This window comes from Geospiza fortis, unplaced genomic scaffold (assembly GCF_000277835.1).
Source record: "Geospiza fortis unplaced genomic scaffold, GeoFor_1.0 scaffold138, whole genome shotgun sequence".
Lineage (NCBI taxonomy): Eukaryota > Metazoa > Chordata > Aves > Passeriformes > Thraupidae > Geospiza > Geospiza fortis.
The window spans coordinates 7,230,667-7,255,530 of record NW_005054307.1 but is presented as its reverse complement, the minus strand read 5'-3'; the positions used below and the strand labels follow the sequence as shown (position 1 = coordinate 7,255,530).

The following is a 24,864-nucleotide window of genomic DNA, read 5'->3' as shown; positions in this document are numbered from 1 at the left end:
CTAAGTTGGATAGTCAGTCATAATGCAGAAACTAAGAAGGAATTAGAATGAAGAACAAAAGGTTCAGAGAACAGGTATACTTTAAAATTAAGTAAAGCTCACTGTCAGTGTTTAGTTACAAATATTAGGTCACAAGTATACATATGTAATATAACTAACTTAAATTGTGTTAATCATTATCCAAATGATGCACATTGATACAGTTGCACACATCTTAGAGCCTTTAAGAAATAAAGAAGTTGAAGTGATTTCTTCAAAATACAAAAGATATTCAAGTATAAAAGTCATGGGTTTGCTTTTATTACGCTACTGAAAGAAAATATTATTTTAAAATATCACTCTTAATAGTAGCCTAATAGTGGTCGTGCTCTGGCTAGGAGAAGCTTTACCCAAACAGAGTGTTTTTCATAAAGTAATTTCCATATGAATGGTGCTCTCCTTAGAAATGCTGGAGTATAATATGCAGCAGAAGCAGTTGCAGATTCTGGAGATGCAAGTGGAGCTCCGGAGTGTGAAGGACCGAGCAGCAGAGCTTCAGGAGCAGCTGAATTCAGAGCGGATGATGGGCGCAGAGATGAAGAATGAACTTGCACAAGCCAAACTAGAGCTTGAAGCAACCCTTAAAGCACAGCACAAGCACTTCAAGGACCTAGAAACCATCAGGTGTGTCTTTCAGTGCCAGTTTGTGTTGGCTGTGTAGATTATCTTTCCTTATCTGAAACCATCATTCTGATTTTCTTAAGGGGCTTGATCTCATGTAGCATAATTGCTTCTCAGTATTTCTGTAAAACCTACCTGACTAAAATAGACTTTTTACATTTGACAAAGAATATATTTCAATTAATAATTAACTCTATTAGTTATCAAGTTCCTTTTTAAAAATTATTAGCTCGTATAGAGTAGCATTAGGCTACTCTATACAAGCTGATAAGTAAACCATATTTAATAAAGGTTTTTAATCTCTATGAACATGGAGGAAAAAATTGCAAAGTTAAGATGACTTTGCAAGTACTTCCACATGAAATACTCTTAAATGTTGTTTTGACATGGTTGATAGCAGAAGCCACAGATCTGTGTCTTGGTTTGGAAAGACAGGAGTCTGCTAAGGAAGGCAGGAGCCTCCCCTGAAACTGAGAATGTAAACCCTCCCCACCCCTCCGAATTGCTATAATTTTAAATTAAGGGGCTCTCAGGCAAAGATATGGGAGCAGGCAATAACAGTTCTTTAATAGGGAAGAAATAAAAAGAATAAAATAAACAATACAGTCCACTGGAACAACACTGACAGAGTCAGAACCCAACCTGACACCCTGTTGGTCAGGGTGTTGGTGGCAGTCCGATTGAAAATGTGGCTGCAGTCCTCTGAAGTCTCAGGTGTGGTTCTGTTGGAGCAAGGGGGTTCTGTAGAGAAGGATGTAGTCTTCCTCTGAAGATCCAGGAGGAAAAGGTAGCTGCTGTTCCTCTGGGGAATCTCGTGGAGAAAAAACTGAACTGCAATTTCAGAATCTCGGAGTATATCGGGGTAGCAGTGCTTGGCTCCTCCCTCTGGGCGGAGCATCTCACAATGGGATGTTATAGTTCTTATCAGTCATGCACCGATATTCAATAGTCTGTTATCAGCGGAGGTCCCCTCCCGAGGAAGGTGTGAATGTGGTCATTCAAAGAGAGAGATAAGGCAAACTGCTCACTTGACAAGGTAATCAGCCATACAGATGGTAATGGAAAACATCTTGCATGCAATCTTCAACAATCTGGCACTTAGGAAAGCCATTATTATTTATGCCTGAACCAGAGGGATGCACCCATGAACAGTATCTTAATGTTCAGCTCAGAGATAACAAATTACGCTGGAGCTTAAATTTGCATTACTTTACACATTACTTTATAGCTTTTACAGACCATCAGGAGCAAGTTTCTTTTTCAAAACGGATACAAAATTCATTTGCAAAAAAATGAAAATTTAGGTCATAGATTTTTTCTTTTCCCCCAGTATATTTTTTTCCTTTGAGAAACATGGCAGCAAGATGCACTTCCATGGCATTGTTTAAGATTTTGGCCCTTGACAGGATAAGGTTGAGCGCTAACTGCCTCTGAGCCCCCGCAAGTGGCAGCTACAAAGGTAGCAAGATGGACACACTTGTGGCAGTTCTTGAACGATGCAACTCTTTTGGGTTTGAGTTAGCCTTGTCTTCCTAATTGGCTTTTCACTGTTACTCTACTAGACTAGCAGTGTTTTCAGTGCACAGGATGGAATAAATACCAAGTAACTGACTGCATCATGATAGGATTAGAGTCATTGCCTGATGTAAAGTTTGCTCCATTTTTCTTTTAGGACTGAAGTTAAAGAAAAAGCAGCTGAGCTAGATATTCTCAAGGATACAATGGCCAATGAACAGAAAAGATCAAGAGAGCTACAGTGGGCTTTGGAAAAAGAAAAAGCTAAAATGGAACGCAGTGAGGAAAGAGGAAGAGAAGAGCTTGAGGTATTCCATAATCCCAAGTGGCCTGGGACATCAAGGAGCATGAAAATATTCTTTTGGTTAACGTTTCATCTCAGTTCACATTTTTTGTCCAATGCATGCTTTATTGTTCTGTCTTCAGCTGTAGTATTATATCATCTAGAGCTGAAGAAAAATTTATAGAAGCTGCGTGGACAGTGTGAAAAAGGCCTGATGCACATTCCATTTAAATCAATAGGAATTTCACTTTGCTTTTCAGGCCCAAGATTAAAAGATTCTATAATGGCTCTCAGTTATTCAAGGGGACAGGACACTGCTGATGGCTACACTCAGCCCCCACCACAGCCTAACTCATAAAATATAGTATTTAAGAATATGATTTAAGGAGACATATTGTTTGTCACAGTTTAAAAAGTCTGCAGTTTCACCTCATGAAAATCAAACTAAGGAGTTTACTTTAGAAGAAAATGCTTCATTAGTATCTTCCTTGATACCTCTGCAGTATTTGATATAGGGGAGAACAGGTATCCTGGTACAAGACAAAAGACAAAAAAGCATAACTTCAACAGCATCAATTTATTTACATCTTGAAATCCAAAGCTGAAAAATCATTTTCACAGTTTTAGGAAGTAAAAGCAGCTGGCTGTCTTCAGCTTCAGAACTACAGTTGTTTGTATCCCACTATAAAGTATGTGTTAAAAAGATTCTTTTATGAAATAATCTGATTTTAGAATAAAGACATCTGTAATGTATTTTAGTATCAGATGTAACTGCAGCATTCAGAGTATTGTCACATTACTTGGGAATAGCAAAACCTGTCAAAAGCAGCGTGTGTAGAGGCAGCATATTTGCAATTTGCAGAATTTAACGGAAAGTATGCACAAATGACTTTGATCAATTCTTGTTTTCTTTTGAAAGGACTTAAAGTTTTCTCTTGAAGATCAAAAACAAAAGAACTTGGAGTTAAGTAAACTTCTGGAGCAGGAGAAACAGCTGTCAAGTGATCTGCAGCAGAGGATTGAATCCCAAGAAGCACTCAGTGCTGCCCAGCTGTCACGTGAGCGAGGCCGTAACTCTGAGTTGCAGGTGCTTCTTGAATCAGAGAAGGTTCGAGCTCTCGAAATAAGCAGTGCCCTAGAAAGGGAAAAAGAGCTGTGTGCTCAGCTTCAAAGTGCTGAAGATAAGGGGCAAGCTGGAGCACCTAATCCATCTGAGGAATTGCTTAAAGAGCTACAGAAGCAAATGGATGAAAAGCATGACCGTATAGTGGAGTTAGTAAGTGAGATGGAGAAGTACAAACTGGAATCTGTGCAAGTGAGACAGCAAATGGAAAAAGAAAGGCAGATTCAGAGACAAGCACTACAAGCAGAACAGGATGCTAACATAATAGTACAAAAGAAACTCCACGAACTAGAGTCCAAAGTAGAAGACCTTCAGTGGCAACTTGGAGAAAAGAAGCAAGAAGTTCATAAATTAGGGAATGAAACAAAGAAGTTGCAGGAAATAATCCAAGATCTACAGAAAAAAGAGCAGGAGGATGAAGAAAGAAAGGAAGCCAAAAGGACACCAAGCCACAACCCAAATGAGGTACAGTAGGATTAAAAGTAATGTGTAATATTGAAATATAACATTTAGCTTTAATTCTTTTGCTCAATTATGGCACTGTGCCTTGACTCAATCTATGAAATAGCCTGCAGATTACAGAACATGGGCACCAGAGAATGGAAAAGGGAAAGCATTCCAGTTTGCTTCCTAAAACTATTCACATGCTTCCTCCTGAGAGTGAAGTTATAGGAGTATATAAGGAGGAGCATAAAAGTGTATGAGGAGGAGCATGGGCAGGGGAAATGCATCTGGGTGTATACACACATTTTTTGTGTCTCAGTACAGGAGAAGAATGTTCTTGCAACCAGTTGCAGGAATGAGCTATTCCTACTCAGGAATGCCCCAGGTCACTGCACTTAATCTTTAGTTCATAAACTGCAAAGGATCTTTGAAACATCATAAGGGATCTTCCAACAGCTTCAGTAAAGAAATGAGTAAGCAACCAAACAAGCATATGTATGAATGTGTGTATGTTAGCAAACAAAATAGAAGAAAGAAGTCAAGGTAAAAAATCAATTTAAGAATTATCCTAATTTTAGATGAGTGAAAGTACTGTCTCTGTTGCCTCTACGTTTTTCACTGTCATAAAAGGTTAGGCAAGTTTTAAAATTATTTTCAAATTACTTTTAGAAACTTGCCTGTAAGAGGTAAGTGTTGCTGCATGAGTGATTTGTGGGTAATCGCAGAGAGGACTGACAGAAGACTTGCTTGCCTCTTTGCTGACCATGTTTTTGCCCATCCTGTCATCATTTGTTTTACCAGTTATTTGTATGTGGAGCCAAGGAGGAAATTTTTCTTTTCATCTACTTTGGCTACTGGTTTTTATCTTCTGAGGCATTGGAAACTACCCGTATCTAAAGGCAGGCTGTTGAGTGTATTGGTAACTGTGACAGCAGCAGCCTTCCTGCCATGCCCATTTTGTGCACCTTGTTCTTCTGCACACAGGGAACTGCCAGCACTGTGGTCAGCAGAGTCTTCCCTTGGATCAGGTTAGCAGCAGCTGTTGGGGTTTTTCCCTTCCTCATCAGCAGATAGTCTGATCTGCTTTCCAGGACTTGCCTGGGATTTCAAATAATGCATCTCCTGCTTTTTCCTGTGACATTTGAAACACTCTGACTTTCTGCTTTGGTATTGCCCTGTAGGGGAAACAGCCAAAGGCAGAGCCACGGACTCAGGTTTTCTTTGTGAGGGATAGCAGTTCTTCCATGGCAGTGTTGGGAGGCTGTTACCCAGGAACACCTCTTCAGTGCATTGTTTTGCTTGTGGTAGCATCAGTGGTGTGGTTGCCTGGGACTGGACTGATCTCCATGACCATGGTGATCTCTTTCAGCCCCTGTTCTTCTGACTATAAATTGGTTACAAAAACACATAGGCCCAGTTGCCCAAATTCCTTGCACAACTGGTAAAGGAGCTGCTGATGGAAGAAACAGAAAGTCTTAATGACATCCTGCTGAGTTTTTTCACTGGATTCACACTGTAGCTCCATGATTGCTAGTTCTTAGTGCAGAAAGACACTAGACCTTTCATGAATGATAGTTTAGTGCTACATTACAGCAGCGTTGTAGTCACACTAAAATTCTTTCTCTGCCAGAATTACCAGTTCTTTAGTTTCTGAGTATGTTTCAAAATCATATGTTTTCCTTTTACAGCACTGGATCACATACTATTGTTATATATATATATATACGTACATATATATATATATATAAAAAATACATATTTCTTTCCAGACTACCTGGCATACACCCAATGAGAGAACAAGAAATTGGGTTCTCCAGCAAAAAATGGAAGGAGCTGAGACGAATGAGTTGACTTACCGCACACTGACGGGAGATCTTTCTGCTGCTACTGAAATTCTGGAAAAAGTCAGACAAAAGCTGCAAAATGCATCTCCAAAGCTGAAGCAGCTGGCTCGGAAAGCTGCTAGCAGGTTAGACTAGTCTTCAGCAATTTGGTTTAGTAAATAGCAGCCAGCAAGCTAATATATTGGGTTTGAATCCTGATTCACAGACTGCAGGATTTAATTGAGTTTGAGGTTGTTCGTTTTATAGTGTATGCTGTTACTTGAGATACACTGATGAAAGACAAGATTGCAGAGTATCAAGTGCTGCTGTAAATCCTATATGTTTTAATAGGGTCCTTTCTAAGGCACAGCAAAATAGTCTTTTTTTCCTCTGAAAAGTGATAAGGTTTATCTGGGTATAAATGAATTTTAAATAGTAATTAAATAATTCATCGTGCATAAGGGGGTGAATATAGGGATTATTGTTCTAACTCATCTTCCTTGGGGAAAAAATTATGGTCTAGTGAAACTGATCTTGATTCTTATTTTTGGAAGGTTACTATCTCCATAAGATTTAAAAATGTCATGGTACCAGGTCCATGGGAGGTTTGAATCTCTTTTTATTTTGCTGTGATGGTCGTTTAATATTAAACATTCCTTCTGAAACATTTGGGCAAAGCAGAATGCAGTATATCTGGGAAATACCCTAGGATTTTGATCACACAGATTCAACAGATTTGTGGGAAGGAGAACCACTATTTTAAATGTGCTTCATGTAGAATATCCCTGTCTAAAAGTGAGTGAAAACTGTTCTATACACTTTGTTTTTTTAAATCAAGACAATTTTGTTTAGAGTCACTTAGCAGTCTTGAAAATGTTGCCCTGTCTCCAGTACTGCTGAAGTGATTTGCTATAGATCCCGTGCATAGGAATCCATGGAAAGTCCTGTTAGTGTGGCTCATGGTGTCAGAGTTGATCTGCTGTTGAAACCCCTTTTGTTTCAGATTGCAGCTTGAAACAGCAGATGAAAAGGACTTCATTTCAGTACAAAATGCTATTGAAGAAGTTATTTCAGAACTGAAAATACTGTCTGGATTGCCCAGTCTGGAAGAGGTGAGAGTCAATGCTGTAACTTTGATGGGAGAGTTAGAATGAAGAGCTGTGAGCAGAACCTGCAAGGAGTTTGTTAGCCTGTACTTATTCAGGTCTTTATAGGGGAAAATTCCAGCCAGTGTTCTGAATGGAATATGTAAAGTGTAAAAACCCCTTTCCATTTTTTTTTAATTTTTAATACTTTAAAAGTGATTTTTCAACTTTCAAATCAAAACCTTTTCAGTTTCATTTTAAATTTCTGCATCTCATGACTTTTTCTTTAAGATCTTTTCAGCAGTAATCCTATAACTGAGGAAACTTTTCTCAGTATTTCCTGATACTAAAATCAACATTTAGTATTTACTTTATTGTATTGATACAACACATTTACTTAAACTGCCTTGTATTTACCAAATGAAAGGCCACTGAAAATTGAGTGGCGTGCACCTGTGTAAAAGAAATGAAGTGAGGTAATCTGTTGCAAAGAATTTGGCAATATTTGATTTTTAAGTGAGCTTGATTTGGTCCCTATATTTGGTCCTATATTTTAAGCAAGGATTTTCAATGTAACTTGAAAAAAGCTTTGAGGCTTTTCTTTTCCTCTAGGTTAGATAAAGATAAACATAGTAGAAAACTTTGCAAATTGTTATAGCTGGTACAATTGAGCTTGTACGAAAATACTCTGCTGTAATATATAGGGTAAGTATAGACACCATGATTTGTAGTTTACATGTACACTGAAATTTTTTATATGAAGTTGATACAAAGTTATTATCATTATCTATAAATGTTTTTCACTGTAAGCCAGTTATTTTCAAGCTGGCAATTTGGATCTAATAGAAGTTGAGTTTGGTTTTCTTTCTTCCTCATAGCTGAAGATGGTGGTGCCGCCAGGGACTCCATCCAGCTCTCTGACTGAGAGGCTGCTCAGGCAAAATGCTGAGCTGACAGGCTTTGTCAGCAGACTGAGTGAAGAGAAGAATAATTTGAGGAATGCTGTTATGAAACTGGAGGAAGAACTGAGAAGATACCAGCACAGACAGCATTCTGCAGACTATGTATGTCCTTGGTGGTGCTGATCTAATGAGTTATGTATTCAAAGCCTAATTTCTTGTCTTGGTCACCCAGTTGAGAGTGATCAAGCTATCTGTCTTTCTTGGCTTTCCTCTACAGAGTAAATTGAGGTGGGTTATTCTTGTTCAGTGGTCAGTATGCCTCAACTCTGTTGAGTGTAAAACTTTGTGATTTTACCCAGCTTCTTTTTGTTAACTACTCCTTTATTTTAAACGCTTTGCGCCTTTCTTTTTTATCTATCTTATCACCATGATAAGCAGATCCAGATAGCCTTCAAGATCCAGAAGCTAGTATGATCCAGTTGAAGGGACTTTTTTTTTTAGAGAAGCTGTATTTTTCTGGGACATTGATTGAGCTCCTAAAGTCACTGTTTTTGAGCTGTCAGACTGCAAGGGTGGCCTCAGATCCAAGCACTGAATAGTTTTTCTCATTAATTTTATGAGCTCTCCACGAAAACAGTGACTAGAATGACATGGCCTAAGCTTCTCCAAATTATGTCATTCAAATTCAATTTCCTTTGTCTTCAGTCTTCTAGGCACTCATCAGATGTTGGAGTTAATATTGATACTCTTGTTGCTTCTGAGAAGGAGATTTGGAACAGAGAAAGGCTGTCGCTGCAGAAATCTTTGAAACAAGCTGATGCAGAACTCTCCAAGCTGAGAGCAGAGCTCAGGAGTGAGGCTTTCCTCAGAGAACTGGGATCAGATGCTGAAAATGCTGTTCTAAGGGTAAGAAGATTTTTTTTTCCCACATACTAACTGCTTTAAACATTTAGATTTTGGGCTTATTTTTCATTGTGTTCACTCTGCTTTATTCTGAGTAAAAAGATACTAATTCAGTTTTAAAATTTTCATCTTCAGGTACTTCACTATTATTTTTTCTCTCCAAGAATGACATGTAAACACCTATGTTGTCCTTTTGTGTGTGCTCTATTTCTTGCTGTTTAGTGATCCTCAATATATGAAGTTACATTCAACAGGTTTAAGCAGCAGCACAGTCTTCTCCATGGAACTGAGAAATGAATAATCACAGAAAGGCTGTAGAAGTAATGATGTCAAAGGTCTTGGAACTGTTGTGATTCTTGGAGCTTATAGAGCTTTTTGTGTTTTTCTCTTTTTGCAGAGAATTTATGGCAAATACCTACGGGCAGAGAGCTTCCGGAAAGCTCTCATATATCAGAAAAAATATTTGCTGCTGTTACTTGGAGGATTCCAGGAGTGTGAAGAAGCCACACTGGCCCTCATAGCACGGATGGGGGGACAGCCTTCCTACACAGACCTTGAAATCATCACACATCATTCAAAGGGTTTCACACGATTTCGCTCTGCAGTCAGAGTGTCCATTGCAATTTCAAGGTAACCTGCAGGAAGTTACATTTCAAACAGATATGACTGTGCTGTTTAATATACACTTTTCTAGCTCTCCAGTGAGATCTAGAAATTTTCATATTCCTTCCTGTTTAAATGGCATATTTTTGATAGTCATGAATATAGTAGATACTTGTAGGGTGACAAGGTGAGCAGAGTGTAGGTAAATTCTGCAATAGGAATAAGTAGTCTGTAGTTGAAAAGGGCTCAGTATCTGATAATCTCAGATGGAGTGTACTGGGTAAAGTCATATTATTAAAAAACATTATTACATTCTAAGGATTGCGCTTATTTACAAGGGTTTTTCCTGCAACTAAATTTCCTTTAAAGATTAAAGTCTTACATGTAAGTATAATATCAATTTAGGAATTAATTTTCCTAATCTAGGTAGTCCTTTGAATTTCACAAGACTAAGGATGAGCAGGAATTGGTGAGGAAGAAAAAGTAGTTTATTACTGCATAGTACTGCCATGTTGCTAACAAAACTTCTTCACAAAGGTGTGAACCCCCAGGCACTTCTGCTTGCTATTGTTCTGAGCCTTGTGTGTCGTATAAATTCAAGGAAGTGTTCACATACCTATTGTGAGAATTTTACTCATAGTGCTCTGCAGTTGCAGCTTTGGGGCTGCAACAGAGAAAAAAAGTATATTTAGTATGATTTTAAAATACTGGTGTGCTGTAGCTTTGGTGTTTGAGCCATTTACTGTCCATTTGGACCTATACAGCATCTCTGGAATTGTACAGGTGGAACAGGTTTGGACAAAAGATGGTCTTTCTTAGGGATATGCAAAAGGATGTTTTGTACTTGATACTCAGGTTTTAGATGCCCATCTGTTAATTTTGCTGGCTGGAAATTGCAAGAAATTCTTATACTTTCTAGAATACAAGAAGCAGATTACTTTTATCAGACTATTGCATTTATCCTGAGGCTGTTTGGTTTTTGTTTTTTTTTTTTTAATTTGAAATGCAGAATGAAGTTCCTGGTTCGTCGATGGCACAGAGTTACAGGTTCTGGAATTCTGACTATCAATAGGGATGTCTTTAGCCAGAACACAGGTAAGTCACTGTCCAGTAATGTCTGAGAAAATGGTATTCACAAGTCACACCACTGCTTAATGGAGATGGGTTTTGTGTTATCCTCATCTGGAATGAATGGGGGCTGTTGCCTCTTTCTTTCGCTATAATTGTTTGGATTAACCTATTTCTCAGTTTTCATGCTCAGCACAGACACTAACCTATTTGCTTTCTCTTCAGTTTTGTTTTGCTCCATCGTGGGTGGGATTTAAAAAAATATGGAAGGTTTCCCTATGGAGCATGTTCATGAAAGCAGTTCTAGCTGAGTCATTGGAGTTTTTGTAGGAGATCTGTACCACAGGGTCCTTAGAACAAAAGCTTGTCATTCTTTTGTTACAGGTTTAATTCTGGGAAATAACAGTTTTCTGTTTGCTTTTTGTAGGAGTCTAAGGAGAATCAGAAGCTTCTTTATTATTTACTGTCTGTTTAGGTCTGCACTAAAATCTTTGCTCGGTCTGTGAGAGTTTTCTCATTGACGTCAGTGAGGCCAGGATTTCACCTCTGCTTTTGCTTGAGGGAGTCTGAAAGTGACCTACACTTGTTAAATGCCATTTTTATGATATGCAAACAGAAAGCTCATATCTGAGATTCCCAGTAAAGTGCAGAAGGTTTTTGGGTTTTTTTTTTAGTTTTCAAGGCACTGCTTTTTGTATTTCTAATATTCTGTATATCTTGTATTTCTAGGTAATGAATTGCGGCCTGATTCATTTTCTGCTGGCATGGATCTTTATGGAGAACAGAGGCATTCTTCTAGATCCAGGTCAGGCATGGAATCTCTTAGATCTCCTATAAGCTTTCAAGATATTTGGGGTTTTTTTATTATTATTCTCTTTCAGGCACTGTTTAAATAACTGAAAGCCTCAGTGTTTACTGCTAAGGTTTGTAACCTTTGATGCTGCAAGATCTAACTGTTTTGTAAGAATATGTCAAAAATTATGTCTCAGGCATTCAGTGTGTGATTACTCATCACATGATTTGAGGCTAAAGCTCACACACCCCTGCCAGTGATACCGGGTATTTTTCATCAAGGGCAACATTTTTATGAGTGCCATCACACTTTGATGAGCTTATATGAAGTTGTGAGTTCAGATCTTCACTGAATATCAAATTCTAGCCATTTTTGGGTTTCATTTTCATGTAAACCACCTCAATATTTGTATTGTCTTAGTTTGTCATAACCATAACAGTTTACATGGTAAAAACCTTTAATCTATGTTAGCCACTATTGACTTTTACTTACAGAGAGTAATGCCAAGAGGCAGAATCCTGTAAAGATGGCCATATCCTTGTTGACACAAGCTTCTTAGTAGAAAACTAAACTTCAATCTACCATGGATTCTGCTGCAGTCTCACTAGGAATTTGCTGGTCAGTCTGTGTCTCAAAAAAATGCAGCAACAAATCCTGTGCAGTAGAAAGAAAAGTCCAGAAACAAAGGAGTGGTTTCTTGGCTTGGGTAGTAAGTGGCAGGGAGGTTACAGGGGTTGATGTGCTGGCTGCTACATGGATATGCAGGCCATAAGGTATCCCTGCCTACAGTATTTTGCTGTGTTGCTGATATTTGGACTCAAAATGTCCCTTTCTGAAACGGTGTGTGTTGTTGTGCCCCTAGGCTGCAGGGGATGCATGCTGATTTAAACCCAGTGTCCTTCGCCTGTCCCCAGCTGCAGAACTACGACCCCGAAAGGGCTCTGACAGATTACATCCATCGCCTGGAGGCGCTGCAGAAGCGGCTGGGCAGCGTGCAGTCAGGTGGGGCTCAGGCACCCTGCCAGCACCTCTGGGCAGCACAGGGCCCACTGCCACCTGGGTGCTGGTTCTCTCAGATACATAACAATTTCCATTTCAATTTCCAGCCTTAAACAAGAGGCATTTCTGAGCTCTAGCAAAAAGCTCACTTAAAAGAAGATCGTAAAATTCTTTGAAAAGCGATACAAGCATGTTTTCTGTATAGATTTTGAGATTATTGGTAACACTCAACTTCCCTGGTTTCTAATAACTGCACAGCAAGGATTCAGTTGGCATCTTGCTAAGAGTCTCAGTTATATAGAGAAAAATGTACCCAGAAGATTAAGACATGGAAGAGGAATTTTTTTCTCCTACCAGTTTGATTACAGAAGTTACAGTCAATTTGCCCCATAGATGATGACAATTTTTGTACTGAAAGAGGAATGCATCAAGAAAATTGTCAGAACAATGGGATGAAATCTATCAAACTGGAGTTTTGAAGTTCTTGTGTTTGTCTTCCCCATCATTTGGGAAAGTTTTGTTCTTAAAAGATAATTTGATCTATAAAAGTCCTAATTCCATGATCTCCCGTGTAAAATCTTTCATGCTTATTCAGCTGAATGAATGTATGTACTTGTTCCAAGTAATCCTGATGACATTTTTTTCTCTCCATCTTACAGGTTCGACTTCATACACTCAGTTGCACATGGGTATAAGAAGATAATAATACCCTTCAACATCTCCATCACTGGCAGTGATGCTAACAGATTGCCTTCTGTAAATCTGTGCTCTTTCTGTGCTTTTGTATAATGTGTATATTGTGGGACCAATATGAACACAGCTATACGATTGTATACAGTTCCATCCTGGCACTCCCACAGAGACTGGGATTTATGGATGTAGGCACTTTGTGTTCATGGGAAAAAAAGAATCTGAAAAAATATCCCCAAACAAACACCCCCCCCCCAAAAAAATCCCTCCAAACCCAAAACAACCCCCCAGCCATTAAATTACATGTATATTTGTGGAATGCTAATTTAAATGATTAACTTATGAAGTGTGTATTTATCAAAAGGGTGCGAAGATGAAACTTGTGTATTAATTAAATTGAGCTACATTCAGCAAAGTTTACTTGCACTTTTTCTGGCAAGGCTACTGAAGTTACATTGACTCGTAATATTTGCTACTGGCAGTGCAGACAGAATATCACTTGTAGAGACCTATTTTTGTAATGGTAGAAGTTTTGAATTTTATGGGTATTTTGTCAAAGTACTGAAATAAACATGACTTCATGCTTCTAAGTGTGTTGAAGAACTGCTCCCTTATTCACATGGAACAGGTTGCTCCTGCCTGAGGTCCTCCTGCTTGTAGTGACTGCAGCTAGACTTCCTACAGATTCCAAAGTGCTGGTATCAGAGAGAGACAGGGACAAGCCTGCCTTCTGCAGACCCTGGTCACATCTGACAGGGCTGGGAGGGAAGAGCCTGTGCTCCCTCACCTGCCATGACTGATACAAACAAACACAAGGTTTTAGAACAGTTACACTGAATTTAGACCAGGAAGGACAAGACAAAACCCTGGTTACATGGAGCACTGCTGAAGGGGGCACTGCCACTCCAAGAGAGAGTTACAAATTTACTGATGAAACCTTTTCAAAAAGAAGTACAGAATTGAGAATGGAAAACTTCACAAAGAGGTTTGTTTACAAATTTAATTCAAAATTCCCATGAGCCAGAGTTCATTATCATTTATCATAAGAATTCTTGAACCAAACACCATTTAGCAATCCTGCATGAGTCAGTACAAACCCAGACAACATTCAGCTGTTTCACCTTTTTACACACAAACATGTTATTTACAAAATTCATGTTGTTCATATCTTCATATTGTTACTCTTACACTTGACATCAAGCTTCCAGAGATCACCATTTTCAATTTTTTTTAGAGAATTACTTGTTGCTTTCTGAACATAAGCATTTTACAACTACTTCAAGTTAGACAGTTAAATGGCTCATTCTTGAAATGACTTACCTGTGAACACTTTGAACTCTGCCTACCACTTAGCTGCATAGTAATGTTTTCTTAAATCAGCCAAGACCATCCCTCACTTGGAAGAGGATCGTAAATGCCAAAGGAAGGGCACCACCAAGTACAGTCCCCTGTGGTGCCTGTTCCCAGATGGGTTTGCTGAAATTGGGTACAGAGGCAAGGTAGGCAGCTTTGCCCCTTGGTTGTCTGGGGAGAGTAATCTTCAATTATTTTTCAAAAGGAAGAAGTTCCAGTCGTAGAAATTACTTTTTTCTTCATTAAGAGGATCTGGCATGCACCTTAAAAGTGTTACATCAATACAAAAGATGCTTTTGCTTTAAAAATGCAATGAGAAAATTGTAGAACAAGCAATTATACACAGCAGCAGTAAACAGTGTCAGCAAACAAAACAGATGCAAAACTTCTGCATTTGGTAGGCTACTGTTGCTTTCCTAACAGTAGATTCATCAGCTTCCATCTGCCACTTATCCTGTCACAATTTTATTCAGAAGTCTGTTAGTTCACACAACTTTAAAAAGTAAGGTTTTAGCGACAGAGTTTACAGCGACCGCCTCTTGTATCTGATAACAGGGTTGTTAGGTGTGTGTATCATTGTTGTGTAATTTATAGTCGGAAAATAGTCATTGATGAGATCAAATTCATACAAACGAAGCAAAGTAGACCAAATAGTCTTAATTTGAACATAAGCGAAGTTTTCTCCAATGCAGCGATGACGGCCTAAAAAGAGAGCCATAAAATGCAATTAGAATATTTTATTGGATTGCCTTTGACAATCAGAAAACTTCAGAAATTTTATGCAGAAGTAGTCGTCCCCTTCTCAACAATCTGAGGCTCTGATGTTTCACATACCCCATTCTATAATTCCACTCAAGTCTTATTTTTCCAAGTTGTCACTCCATAAAACAGACGAGTAAGTGGAATGAGATTGTGATGTTCTATCCCCACTAGAAAGCATTAATTTATGTATCAGGAAAGAAGCATTTGCAACACAGAAATGAGATCAGCTCTAACTCCATCACAGCAATATTTGCAAACTGTTCTGAAAGTTGGGACTCTGCAGACTTTTTCTCTGTCTTCAACTGAACTTGTGTTACCAAGTTTGTCCTTGACTTGAAAAAATGTGAGTCAAGCATCACTCATGCTAACCTGAAGGTGTTTTGATAACTGCTGTGAGAGATACATAAACAGCTATGACTAATACAAAACTATTAACTTTATTCTTTTAACAGCACCTTCACAATAAGAAAAATTTCAGGCAGAAACAGAAAAAAACAAATCTATCCTCAGCTGCTGCAATATGGAGAAGTGCTGTAGGAGAGAGCTGGTGTGAGCCACCTCAGCACAACCTCACACAAAGTACTGCATTCTGTTACTCACCAGCACCAAATGGGATGTATGTAAACTTCTCTCCAGCTGCTGGGTTATCTTGGAGGTATCTGTCAGGCTTGAAGTCCAGAGCATCATTCCAGGAGTCTCTGAGTCTGTGATTAACAGTGGGAGATACACACACTTGATGGCCGGGGGGAATATTGTATCCAGCAATAGTCTGCAAGAGAAGAGACAAGACCCCACATGACAAAATGTCTCCATTTTTCTTTTTAAAATGTTACCTGAAGTGTTACATAATGAGGCTTTAAATTTCAAGAGTTTTTGGCCAAGTGCATTTAAAATTACTGCAACCCAATACTTCCTCTCATACTTGAACAGGACACAGTGCTCAAGTAGTTGCAGGAACCTTCCAGCTGTTTTAGTAAGGCTGACAGTTCTACAGAAGGAGGTTTTTTTAAAAAAATAATGAAATTAAAATTTATTGAAAGCCTTTGACATTGAAGGGACATGGTTAAAAAAATCTTTGAATTTTTGACATGGTACTGTACTTGTACCAATAGCAAGTTTTCTTTCAGATTTACCTAGCTTGTATTAAATGCAAGCCCAATTTTTCTATTACAGCAATTAAAAGTACCTGGCAAACAAAAACATGGTGGCACCAAACTAAGCTCAAATAAGACTGGTAACTACAAAACTATTGGTTTTGCTGAAAGAAGACAGCACATGGCTGTTGCTAGATCTCAGAGCTGCTCTTCTCCAAGTGGAACAATCCCTGTTCCCTCAGCCTCTGACCACCAGTGCTGCAGCCCCCTCCCAGCCAGGTGGCCCTCTGCTAGTTTCACTTCATCAGTCTTTTGCTTGCTTGGGGCTGCAGGGGTCCGAAACTGGACACAATTCCACATGAAGGTAAAACAATACCACATTCAAGGTATTAATTGCTTACCTAACTCAACACTGGCTATGCTACCACTGACAGAACCCCAGAATGCCATCAGCTTCCCTCCCTGCCAGCAAACACTGCTCACTTGTGTTTCCTTCTGCCAGCTGAGACCTAGCCTGTGCTGCTGCAGTGAAATTAGCTCCAAAAGGTGACCTCACCTGAGGAGTTCTGGCCATTCTCATCATGGTCATTATAGGAGGTCTAAGCCTTAAAGTTTCTTTTAGACAGCGATCTAGCAAACTGAGATCCTTGAGCTGAAAATAGAGAGAAAATGATGTACCAAAATATAGCCAAGTTTATTCAACACAAACAAAATGCTATTTTATATAATTTTAAAACATAAAATAGTGAAGAGTAAGCAGTTTATATTTACATGCACTTCATTAGCTACATCGATTATTTCTTTTCCATTTGATTCAATTAAGAAGGAAAAAATCACTAACCAGTGCAATCAAATACAAGTACTGTCTTAGTGATTTGTCTCTTAAGTATTTTCTGTTGCCTAATTAAAGAACAAGGCCACACTGCATTGCTTTCCTCAGTGAAAATATGAGGATCTTCTACAGAACTCATTTATTAAATAAACATTGGAATGGCAATTTCCCTAATGAACACTGATTAAAAAAAACAGTATCAAGCTGAAAATTTACTTGGACAGGAAGAGAAGAGGAAATGTACTGGCAAACAGCATTATCAGAGAATGACTGTGCCAATTACTATTTTAACACAAAAGCATGTGACTGTATTTCATGTCTGATGAGCTTTTAATTTTTTTTAAATAAGCATCTAGAAGTATGAAAATACCCCTCGGGACTAATGTAACATACAGACCTGGTCATAAGTTAAGGGTGGCAAGTCCTCCCCACACACTGCCTTCTGTTCAGCATAGCACTGCTCCTGCAGGGCTCGGTCCCTGGCGAGGAAGAAGCCAAGCCAGGCACTGGTGGTGGAGGAGGTGTGCTGCCCTGCCAGCAGCAGCCCGATCAGCATCCCTGCAATTTCATCGTCCGTCAGCGCGCGCCCGTCCCTGCAGAGAATGGAACCACGCTGGAGCTTCATCCGGCCACACTTCACTATTTAGCATTGCTCTTTATACAGTAGCAGTTACAATTTCTTCTAATGTACTCCTTACTCCTACTCTTTTATTGCCTACCCTAAACAAAGAGGCAAAAGAGCTAAGGGTAGGGAGAAGGGAGAACAGAGGGAGAGAGACTCTTTAGGAGCCTTAAAGAAAATCATTCCTCAACAGCCAGCAAAGAGAAAGGAAGCAACCTCAGTCACCTCATGACCATCAATGAAAATCTCAGAAATCTGAATAACCATTGACAACTGAAGTTTTAAAACTGTTTTTAAGAATACAACTAGGACAAACTGCATGCAACACAACCAATTTAGAGCATGCAGGAATGTTTCTTGGGTTGTGGTAGATAGTTCTAACTAACGAGCTCAAAGCTAAAGTAAATCTTCAAACAAGTCTTTAAACTCTTGGCTTACTTGTATGAAGCATCAAGTAGAGTTTGGAGCATGTCATCCTCCTTTTTCTCAGACTTTCGACGTTTCTGGATAACCTTGTAGAAAATATTCTTTATTTCTCTGTGTGCTCGATCGCGTCGTCTGCGATTCAAAACACTTCCATTAGCAACTTTACACAACGTAACACAAAATGCTTATGAGCATTTATTGGGATGTCTAGAATAGCTTACAAAGAAGAAGTGGTGGGGATGGGGGCAATCCAAACAACAATTATGTTTAGATAAAATGCTTAAGTTGCTTCCTCTATTAGTGCTGGTACCTGAAGCTGGGCAGAGGCAGCCAGCCTGGCAGCAGCCAGGCAGCGTGAGTGAAACCCCCATCCAGGTCGGCGTACAGCTGAGCCACCTTCTCGTCCAGCAAGCCTCGGATCTCCTTCCCATGTAAGCAATGACTTGCTGTCAGAATGATCAGCTCTGAAAGGGCTTCAAACAGATCTGAGGAAAGGTTTGAAAAACATTACTGAAATGTGGCTGATCAGATGTCTCTTTGAACAACTCTTTAATTAGATCATGGATACCTTTTTTCTAAGGTATGTCTTTCTAGAAACTTTTCTAGCCAAGTTAGTAATTCTTCCAAAGCAAGCCATGCATCACAAGCTCATTCTTAACAAATATAAGTGAAGCCATACAAAGATTTAACCTTGAAATCCAAATCCATAGGAAACCAGTTAATTTTGCTGCCCACTGAATTATTTTTATATAGTAGTCCTTAGGCACTTAAACATCAATTTATATATTACTATATTATAAACTATGTTTACATATAAATCAAATACATTCAAAATAATTCAATATATTAAAATGTGACATTAATATATAATTTTTATGCATTTAAATATAAGTATGTATGTTTAAAGAATATTTGACACTGTTATGCAACTGTGAGCTTGCAATGATGATAATGGGCAAGTTGGGAATGAGGGAAAATAACAATTTCACTTCAGTCACTAATGTAACATATCAGCTTCAAAGACACAGTTTTTCACTGCAGAAACCCCCAGAGCCAAGATCTGCAGCACAGGCTCTCTAGGAAGTCAGAGTTGCAGCTTTTCCCAGGGACTGGGAAATGGTTACACTGAGCTGACTGACAGCATCCAAAATGAGCACAACAGGTGCACTATGAGCTGACTAGGAAAGCAAAACTAAGATAGTCCTTCCTTTCTTTCAGTGATTTTCTGAGCAGCTTTATTCTCCAATAGTCTTACATTTGATTTTTAAAAATCTGTATTTTCTTTCTTCTGATATTCAGTATCCTTTTACCTACATAATATTTAATTTCTTTTATATTGCAGTACATCTTTTACAAAATATACTGCATTGGCCTTAAGTACTTCCCAGAAAACTGGAGGAAAAATGCATTTGATCATGCTTACTTTTCTCTCCACATTCTCCCCATGCTTTGAAATACTCCTTTGTTTCTTCTTCAATCACAGATACATGCTGTCTAAACTGGGCAATGTTTAGCCCAGTTTTGAGCATCTTCTTCTGTTCCAAAAATATCTAAAAGAACCAAGACAGAATAAGCAATCAGTACAAGGAATATCATATTAATGTGATTAAAACATATTAGAATTTCTATTATAAGAACATCCAAAAGTAAACAGGGATTATGATCAGAACTGCAGTGTACAGCAGATACTCAAGTTTTTACTAATAGGTAATTCTCTGTTTTTCACTTCTTTGTCTTTCAAGCAATAGTTCAGAAACATTCAAGTAAAATAATAGCTCAAAGGAGCTGCAGTTCTCTCTTTTGCAGTACCAAACAAAAAAAATATAGTATCTTAATTAAGCTTTATCCCTGAAGATACAAGATGCATGCAAAATTGAACTATGAAATGCCCTTTAGATATATAATCACAAACATAACCAGCCCCATCTTTGCAAAGTCTGGATTTAGCCTGTGTCCCCAATATGTGGCCTCCTCATTTTCCCTCCCTCTCCTGTGTTCTCTCAGGCAGAAGGTCCCTGAACTAGAGATGACCCTTTCTTTTACAGAGCCCTCTGATCTCACTGCCCAGGAAGTCAGACAGGCAGGAGGCAAACTGCTTCCCAGGAAAATAGTGAGTTTCACACCCTTCTCAACTCTTCCTCTTTTTCTATGAAAAGATTCACAGCTAACAAACCTACTGGTGAAAAGCACTTTGTTAGATGAGAACCACTCAATGCCACTGACAGGACATTGACTCGGAAAATTATTTATTTGATTTTTAAGCCCTAATTATGAATGAGGCATCTGCCCTATAGCTCTGCACTGTACCATGAGAAATACACCAAAATCTGTCTTCCCACCAAGGGCTCTGCATGTACAAAAGGCATTAAGAGAAAAGCTACTTCCCAGAAGCTTCTGTTTTCAGAATGCAGTGAGACCCCAGCAGTCCGTCAGAGGGCCACAGAGCAAAGAGACAAGCACATTTTCCCTTGCAGCATGCTAGCCACTCTCCAGCTTGATGGAGAAAAGAATAGCACATAGGAGTGAACACATTCTCTGCAATTTCAGCGCCTCCCAACAAAAAACTATCTGCAAGAGGCTTGGAGGGAGGAGAGAGTGAGTATGAGTTATGTATTGACTATGGATATTAACAATTACCAGAATCACTGGTAGGTAAGCAAGTTGCTCATTTTGAAGAATAAGGGATGGTTCTTCCAAACACATGACTGAAAGTCACAGGATTAATAGACAGCAGCTTAAGCAGAGAAAAAGGGGTCTCAAAAGAAACTTCAGGATGACCCATCAGTTGTAGAATGCCAACAAAATTTTCCATGGCTCTCTAAATGCCTTCCTATTAGATGTCTAAAATGAAATTGTGGTGGTGGGTGGTGACACTGTGCAAAAAAAACAAAACAGCTTACCTCTAGCAGAATGCATTCTGGCCACAACTGGCTGTGCTACCTCTAGCTTCATAGAGGGAAACTAGAGATAATCAGTGTCAGAGATAATTTAAAGGTCAATAGCAAACTCCCTGCATCTGTTCACTGTGGAAAAGGAGTAATTTTTGTGGGGAAAAATGATTTTTTTGAGGAACCTGAATCTGCAGAGATAATAGGAAAGAAGTCCTTCTGGTATAAAAGTATGAATTAAGGAGACCATATCCACAGATACCCAAGGCTTACTGAGTAATATGGTTCATCTCTTGACTAAAGCAGAACTCAAGTGCACTCTAGGGAAAAAGAAACCCTAGGGTGATGTAGAAAAATACCTAATTTCAGAAAAAAGCAACAAAAAGCTGTATATGGTGGGCCAATGAGGTAGGCCCTAATCGTCCCTAGGTGCCTGAAGTACATGGTGGTAGAGCTCCATTTCCAAGGAGCTTACAGAAAATTCTATAAAACTGATGGATGAGATTAGATCACATCAAAGAACTAGCTCTTGCATGAAGACAGACATTCAAATCCATCCACAAACGAAGAGCATGAAAGCAGAAGTCAAACCATCTTAACAAGTGGGTAAGCTTTCACAGAATTAAGGACAAACCATGACCTTTAAGTTTCAAGCAGACATCCCATGACAGTCAGAATCCACAAAACAAGCACAACACAGTGAAAATCTGGCTAGCTTAGCAGCCTGATTCACAGATACTCTTCTGAAACAAGTATATACCAGAGAGAACATGAGATGTACTGCAGAGAATTGTGCATCCTCCACACTCCAGCAGCTGCAAAAGTGACTCACAGCTCCATCCCTGACTTTCTGAGGAAGACCTCTGACTATGTAAACTGGCAGAAACAAGTCTGTTAGAATGGCCCCACTCAAGGAAGAGATCTCCTAGGACACAAGAAATGATCTCCTTGTAATCCAGGCTGCAGTCCTGCTGGCTCTCATAGGGATGAGGAGCTATGCAAATCCATCAAGTGGCAAAGAACCTACCACCTAACCAACCAATTCCCTCCAAACTGCTATCCACAATTTAGTACTTCCGACAAAGGAGGAGACAACCAAGTTCTCCTTTACCTACTTAGAAAGTAGCAAGTTGCAGGTAGTTAGCTGTGTATGAGATTTCCAAAAGAACAGGGTATGGACAACATGCTTATTCTGCAGATCATGGCAAAATGCCAGAGCAGAGGCACAGAGAGTAGTGATTACTGCCCCTAAGCCCCTTCATTAATAGGGCAACAATCACACCACGTAGGCAGGGATGGATGAAGAGTTATGCTAAGGAGCAAAATAAATTGATGGTCACAGAAACTAGTCAAATGACTGGCATTCATACTAACAAAATTAGGCCAGAATTGAAGATCCAAAAATAAAGTATATCACAGTGCTGTTTCTTCCACCCATCTACTCTGCTATACAACATGCACTGAACACAGAGTGCCAGTGGAGCAAGTGTGGCCACAGAAAAGTTGGCTTCTGCAGTTTGAGAGTCTGACATGACAGGCCACCCTCACAAACAAGAAAGCAGCCAATGCTTAGCTCAGATACAATGCCATGTGACACAGTCCCCGTGCTCCCATGCAGACTGCATTCTGCAAATATACACAGAATTATATCTGTCTGAGCAAAACAAAGCTTGTGGTTCAAACTGTTAAGTTATTACTCCCATGTCTAGATGATTTGGCATGGCATAAATATAAAGTTATCACTCTTAGGGCTTTCTCAGAAGAAAGACCTGAAGTTGCTTGGAAGGAAAATGAGCTGCAGGCAGTGGCATGCTGCAAGGGAAGAAAAAAGTGACTGACTAGTTTTTCCACTATGGTGAGATTAGATGGTGTCAAAAACAAAAGATAATATCCAGAGTGACAAACAGCCAGGTAGTAAACAAAACAACCTGAACATACCAGATTATCCACATGAGACTGCTTACCTATTGCAATATGTACAGTTCATACAAACACAACCCCAGCACACAGAGCCAAGAGCTCAGGGCTGCCTACTCAGCATTGAAGCTGCCCTGCTTTTCTACTGATGGAACCGAAAATACAAACCGCGTTGGGGACGTCGTAGGCGACGCCCCTGCCGAAGACCGGCGTGGTGAGCCGCGAGTACACATCCTCCGCGTTCAGATCCTCGTTCTTGCTGTTAAAGAGCAGCGCAGCAGCATCGCTGCCCAGCAGGTATGTGAATGTCTTGCCAACCATAGTGAAACTGAACACAGGTCCATACTAAGAGAGAGAATAAACAAAAAAACATATTATTTGAAATAAGAACAAAAATCATTAAATCCCTATCCCGTATAATCTTTCATAAATTAATTTTTCTCCTAAGAAGTATCTGTACATTTAATAAAGATAAATATATTTTAAACCACATTTAAATTCATTCTCTATGTACACACTAGTGATATCTAATGCTATAATGAACACATGTGAGCATGCACATTTTAAAACCATTTATTTTAAAAAACATTAATAAAATATCAGTCACACAAAAAAAAAAAACTAGCAGACATATTGCAGCATATATTGACCCCAGTAATCTACAAACACTGTCTCAAAAAATTATGGATTTATGGAGTTATGTATAGATAATTGGGGCCAAATATGATTTTGAAGTTTAAAAGTCATCTCTAGCAGACCTTCATGCACCAGATTCGGTTTTCTCTAAGCTAACCAAGCTAAGGTTTAAGCTTATAACTCTAGTTTTAGACAATGTGAAACAGCTTGATAAATTTCATTTAATTGAAATTAAGGCTCTACTGATTTAATTAATTCCTTCTGGGCTGTTACAGTATAAAAACTACTGAGGTTTTATACAACAGCTCTTTTAACATCAGAGAGGCCCACAGAGGTGGTCAGCTACATTCCAACTTGGTCATAGATTGGTAAAGAATACGAGTAAAGGTTACCAATTACAGTAAGAAATAATTTCATGCAAATGACTTTTTCATTCACTTGTGATTCAGCTATGAGTATTACCCAAATGTACAAGCATATTTGTGACGTGAATCACGAGACCTCAGAAAACACTACTGCTACATAAAGAGATCCGAAGATCACAGAGCCTACTGTGCATACTCCATTCTATATTTGAGATGGTAAATGAGAATAAATTGATTTTAAACAGGCCTCAGACAGAGGACTTAATAGATACACAAAACTATGTTTGTATATGCTCAGCCAATCATGTGGGAAAACGTACCTTGTCATAAGCATTTTCCAAAAATTCAATGGGGCTCTTTCCAAATGCAATTGCATGACCAAGGAAAGGGATGCCTGATGAAATAAAAGGTGGGTAGTTCTGCAGAAGAAAGAGAAAAATAAACACTGAATTTTCTTCAGAGATCATCACAGATTCATGAACTAACAGAATATCCTGAGCTGGAAGGGACCCACAAAGGTCAAAGTCCAACTCCTGGCCCTGCATGGGACCATGCACAAGGGTGACAGCACATCCATGACAGCATGCTCGTGACAGAGCTGTCCAAAAGCTTCTCGAACTCTGCCAGGCTTGGTGCTCTGACCACTTTTCTGGCATGTGCCAGTGCCCAAAAGTAATAAAATCACGTCCATTTACATAAAAACTAACCACAGAGGAAGTTTTACATATATTTGTTTAAACACTTTTGTGAAAAGAGCAACTTTAAAAAATATTCAGTTGTTTAGATAGAACTATATTTAAAAGCAGCAAAGGTTAAAATAAAGTTAATATGATTACGATTCTTCCTACACTGCCTCTGAATGTGAAGCACAAAGATACTGCAACTAAAAAGAAGGCAGCCAGAAACGAAACAGTACTGGAGGATTTGCTAAACAGCCCCTCAAAAGCACCTTCAGGTTAGCACTGTGCTTCATGCCTTAGCGGGCACCTTCTCTTAAGCTCCATCGATGAAACAGCACCGGGAACGCCCCAGGGCTCCGCCGGCCGCGAGTGCCTCTGCCGCCCGCGGTACCGACCAG

General features: G+C 39.1%; 2 protein-coding genes across 5 annotated transcripts in view; one reads left to right on the top strand and one right to left on the bottom strand.

Annotated features, from left to right (window-relative positions):
• AKAP9 (A-kinase anchoring protein 9) overlaps positions 1-13,481 on the top strand; it is a 106,760-nt gene extending 93,279 nt beyond the window's left edge. For all 4 annotated transcript variants that reach the window (XM_031066767.1, XM_031066766.1, XM_031066765.1 and 1 more), the window contains 12 exons: positions 444-663; positions 2,333-2,483; positions 3,378-4,046; positions 5,795-5,994; positions 6,852-6,960; positions 7,812-7,997; positions 8,541-8,741; positions 9,136-9,368; positions 10,351-10,436; positions 11,139-11,214; positions 12,065-12,204; positions 12,861-13,481. In XM_031066767.1, coding sequence (XP_030922627.1) covers positions 444-663; positions 2,333-2,483; positions 3,378-4,046; positions 5,795-5,994; positions 6,852-6,960; positions 7,812-7,997; positions 8,541-8,741; positions 9,136-9,368; positions 10,351-10,436; positions 11,139-11,214; positions 12,065-12,204; positions 12,861-12,904 — 2,315 coding nt within the window. In that variant the 3' untranslated portion in view covers positions 12,905-13,481. The remainder of the gene's footprint in view (positions 1-443; positions 664-2,332; positions 2,484-3,377; positions 4,047-5,794; positions 5,995-6,851; positions 6,961-7,811; positions 7,998-8,540; positions 8,742-9,135; positions 9,369-10,350; positions 10,437-11,138; positions 11,215-12,064; positions 12,205-12,860) is intronic.
• Positions 13,482-13,877: 396 nt separating this feature from the next.
• Positions 13,878-24,312, bottom strand: LOC102035109 (lanosterol 14-alpha demethylase). The gene is made up of 9 exons (XM_005418582.2): positions 24,107-24,312; positions 22,954-23,130; positions 19,404-19,530; positions 18,291-18,465; positions 17,993-18,112; positions 17,330-17,525; positions 16,657-16,752; positions 15,607-15,775; positions 13,878-14,946 (listed from the first exon to the last, which is right to left on the bottom strand). The coding sequence occupies exons 1-9, from the start codon at positions 24,251-24,253 to the stop codon at positions 14,768-14,770; spliced, it is 1,386 nt and encodes a 461-aa protein (XP_005418639.2). The 5' UTR covers positions 24,254-24,312; the 3' UTR covers positions 13,878-14,767.
• Between the last annotated feature and the right edge of the window lie 552 nt (positions 24,313-24,864).

Bases quoted from the DNA above. Each gene is read 5' to 3' on its own strand.
- LOC102035109 (XM_005418582.2), bottom strand. From the start codon at position 24,253: ATGATCTCTGAAGAAAATTCAGTGTTTATTTTTCTCTTTCTTCTGCAG. The intron at 19,531-22,953 runs GTTTGTATTTTC...TGGTTCTTTTAG, and splicing joins CCTACGACGTCCCCAACGCG to ATATTTTTGGAACAGAAGAA. The intron at 18,113-18,290 runs GTACCAGCACTA...TTTGAATCGCAG, and splicing joins CTGCCTCTGCCCAGCTTCAG to ACGACGCGATCGAGCACACA.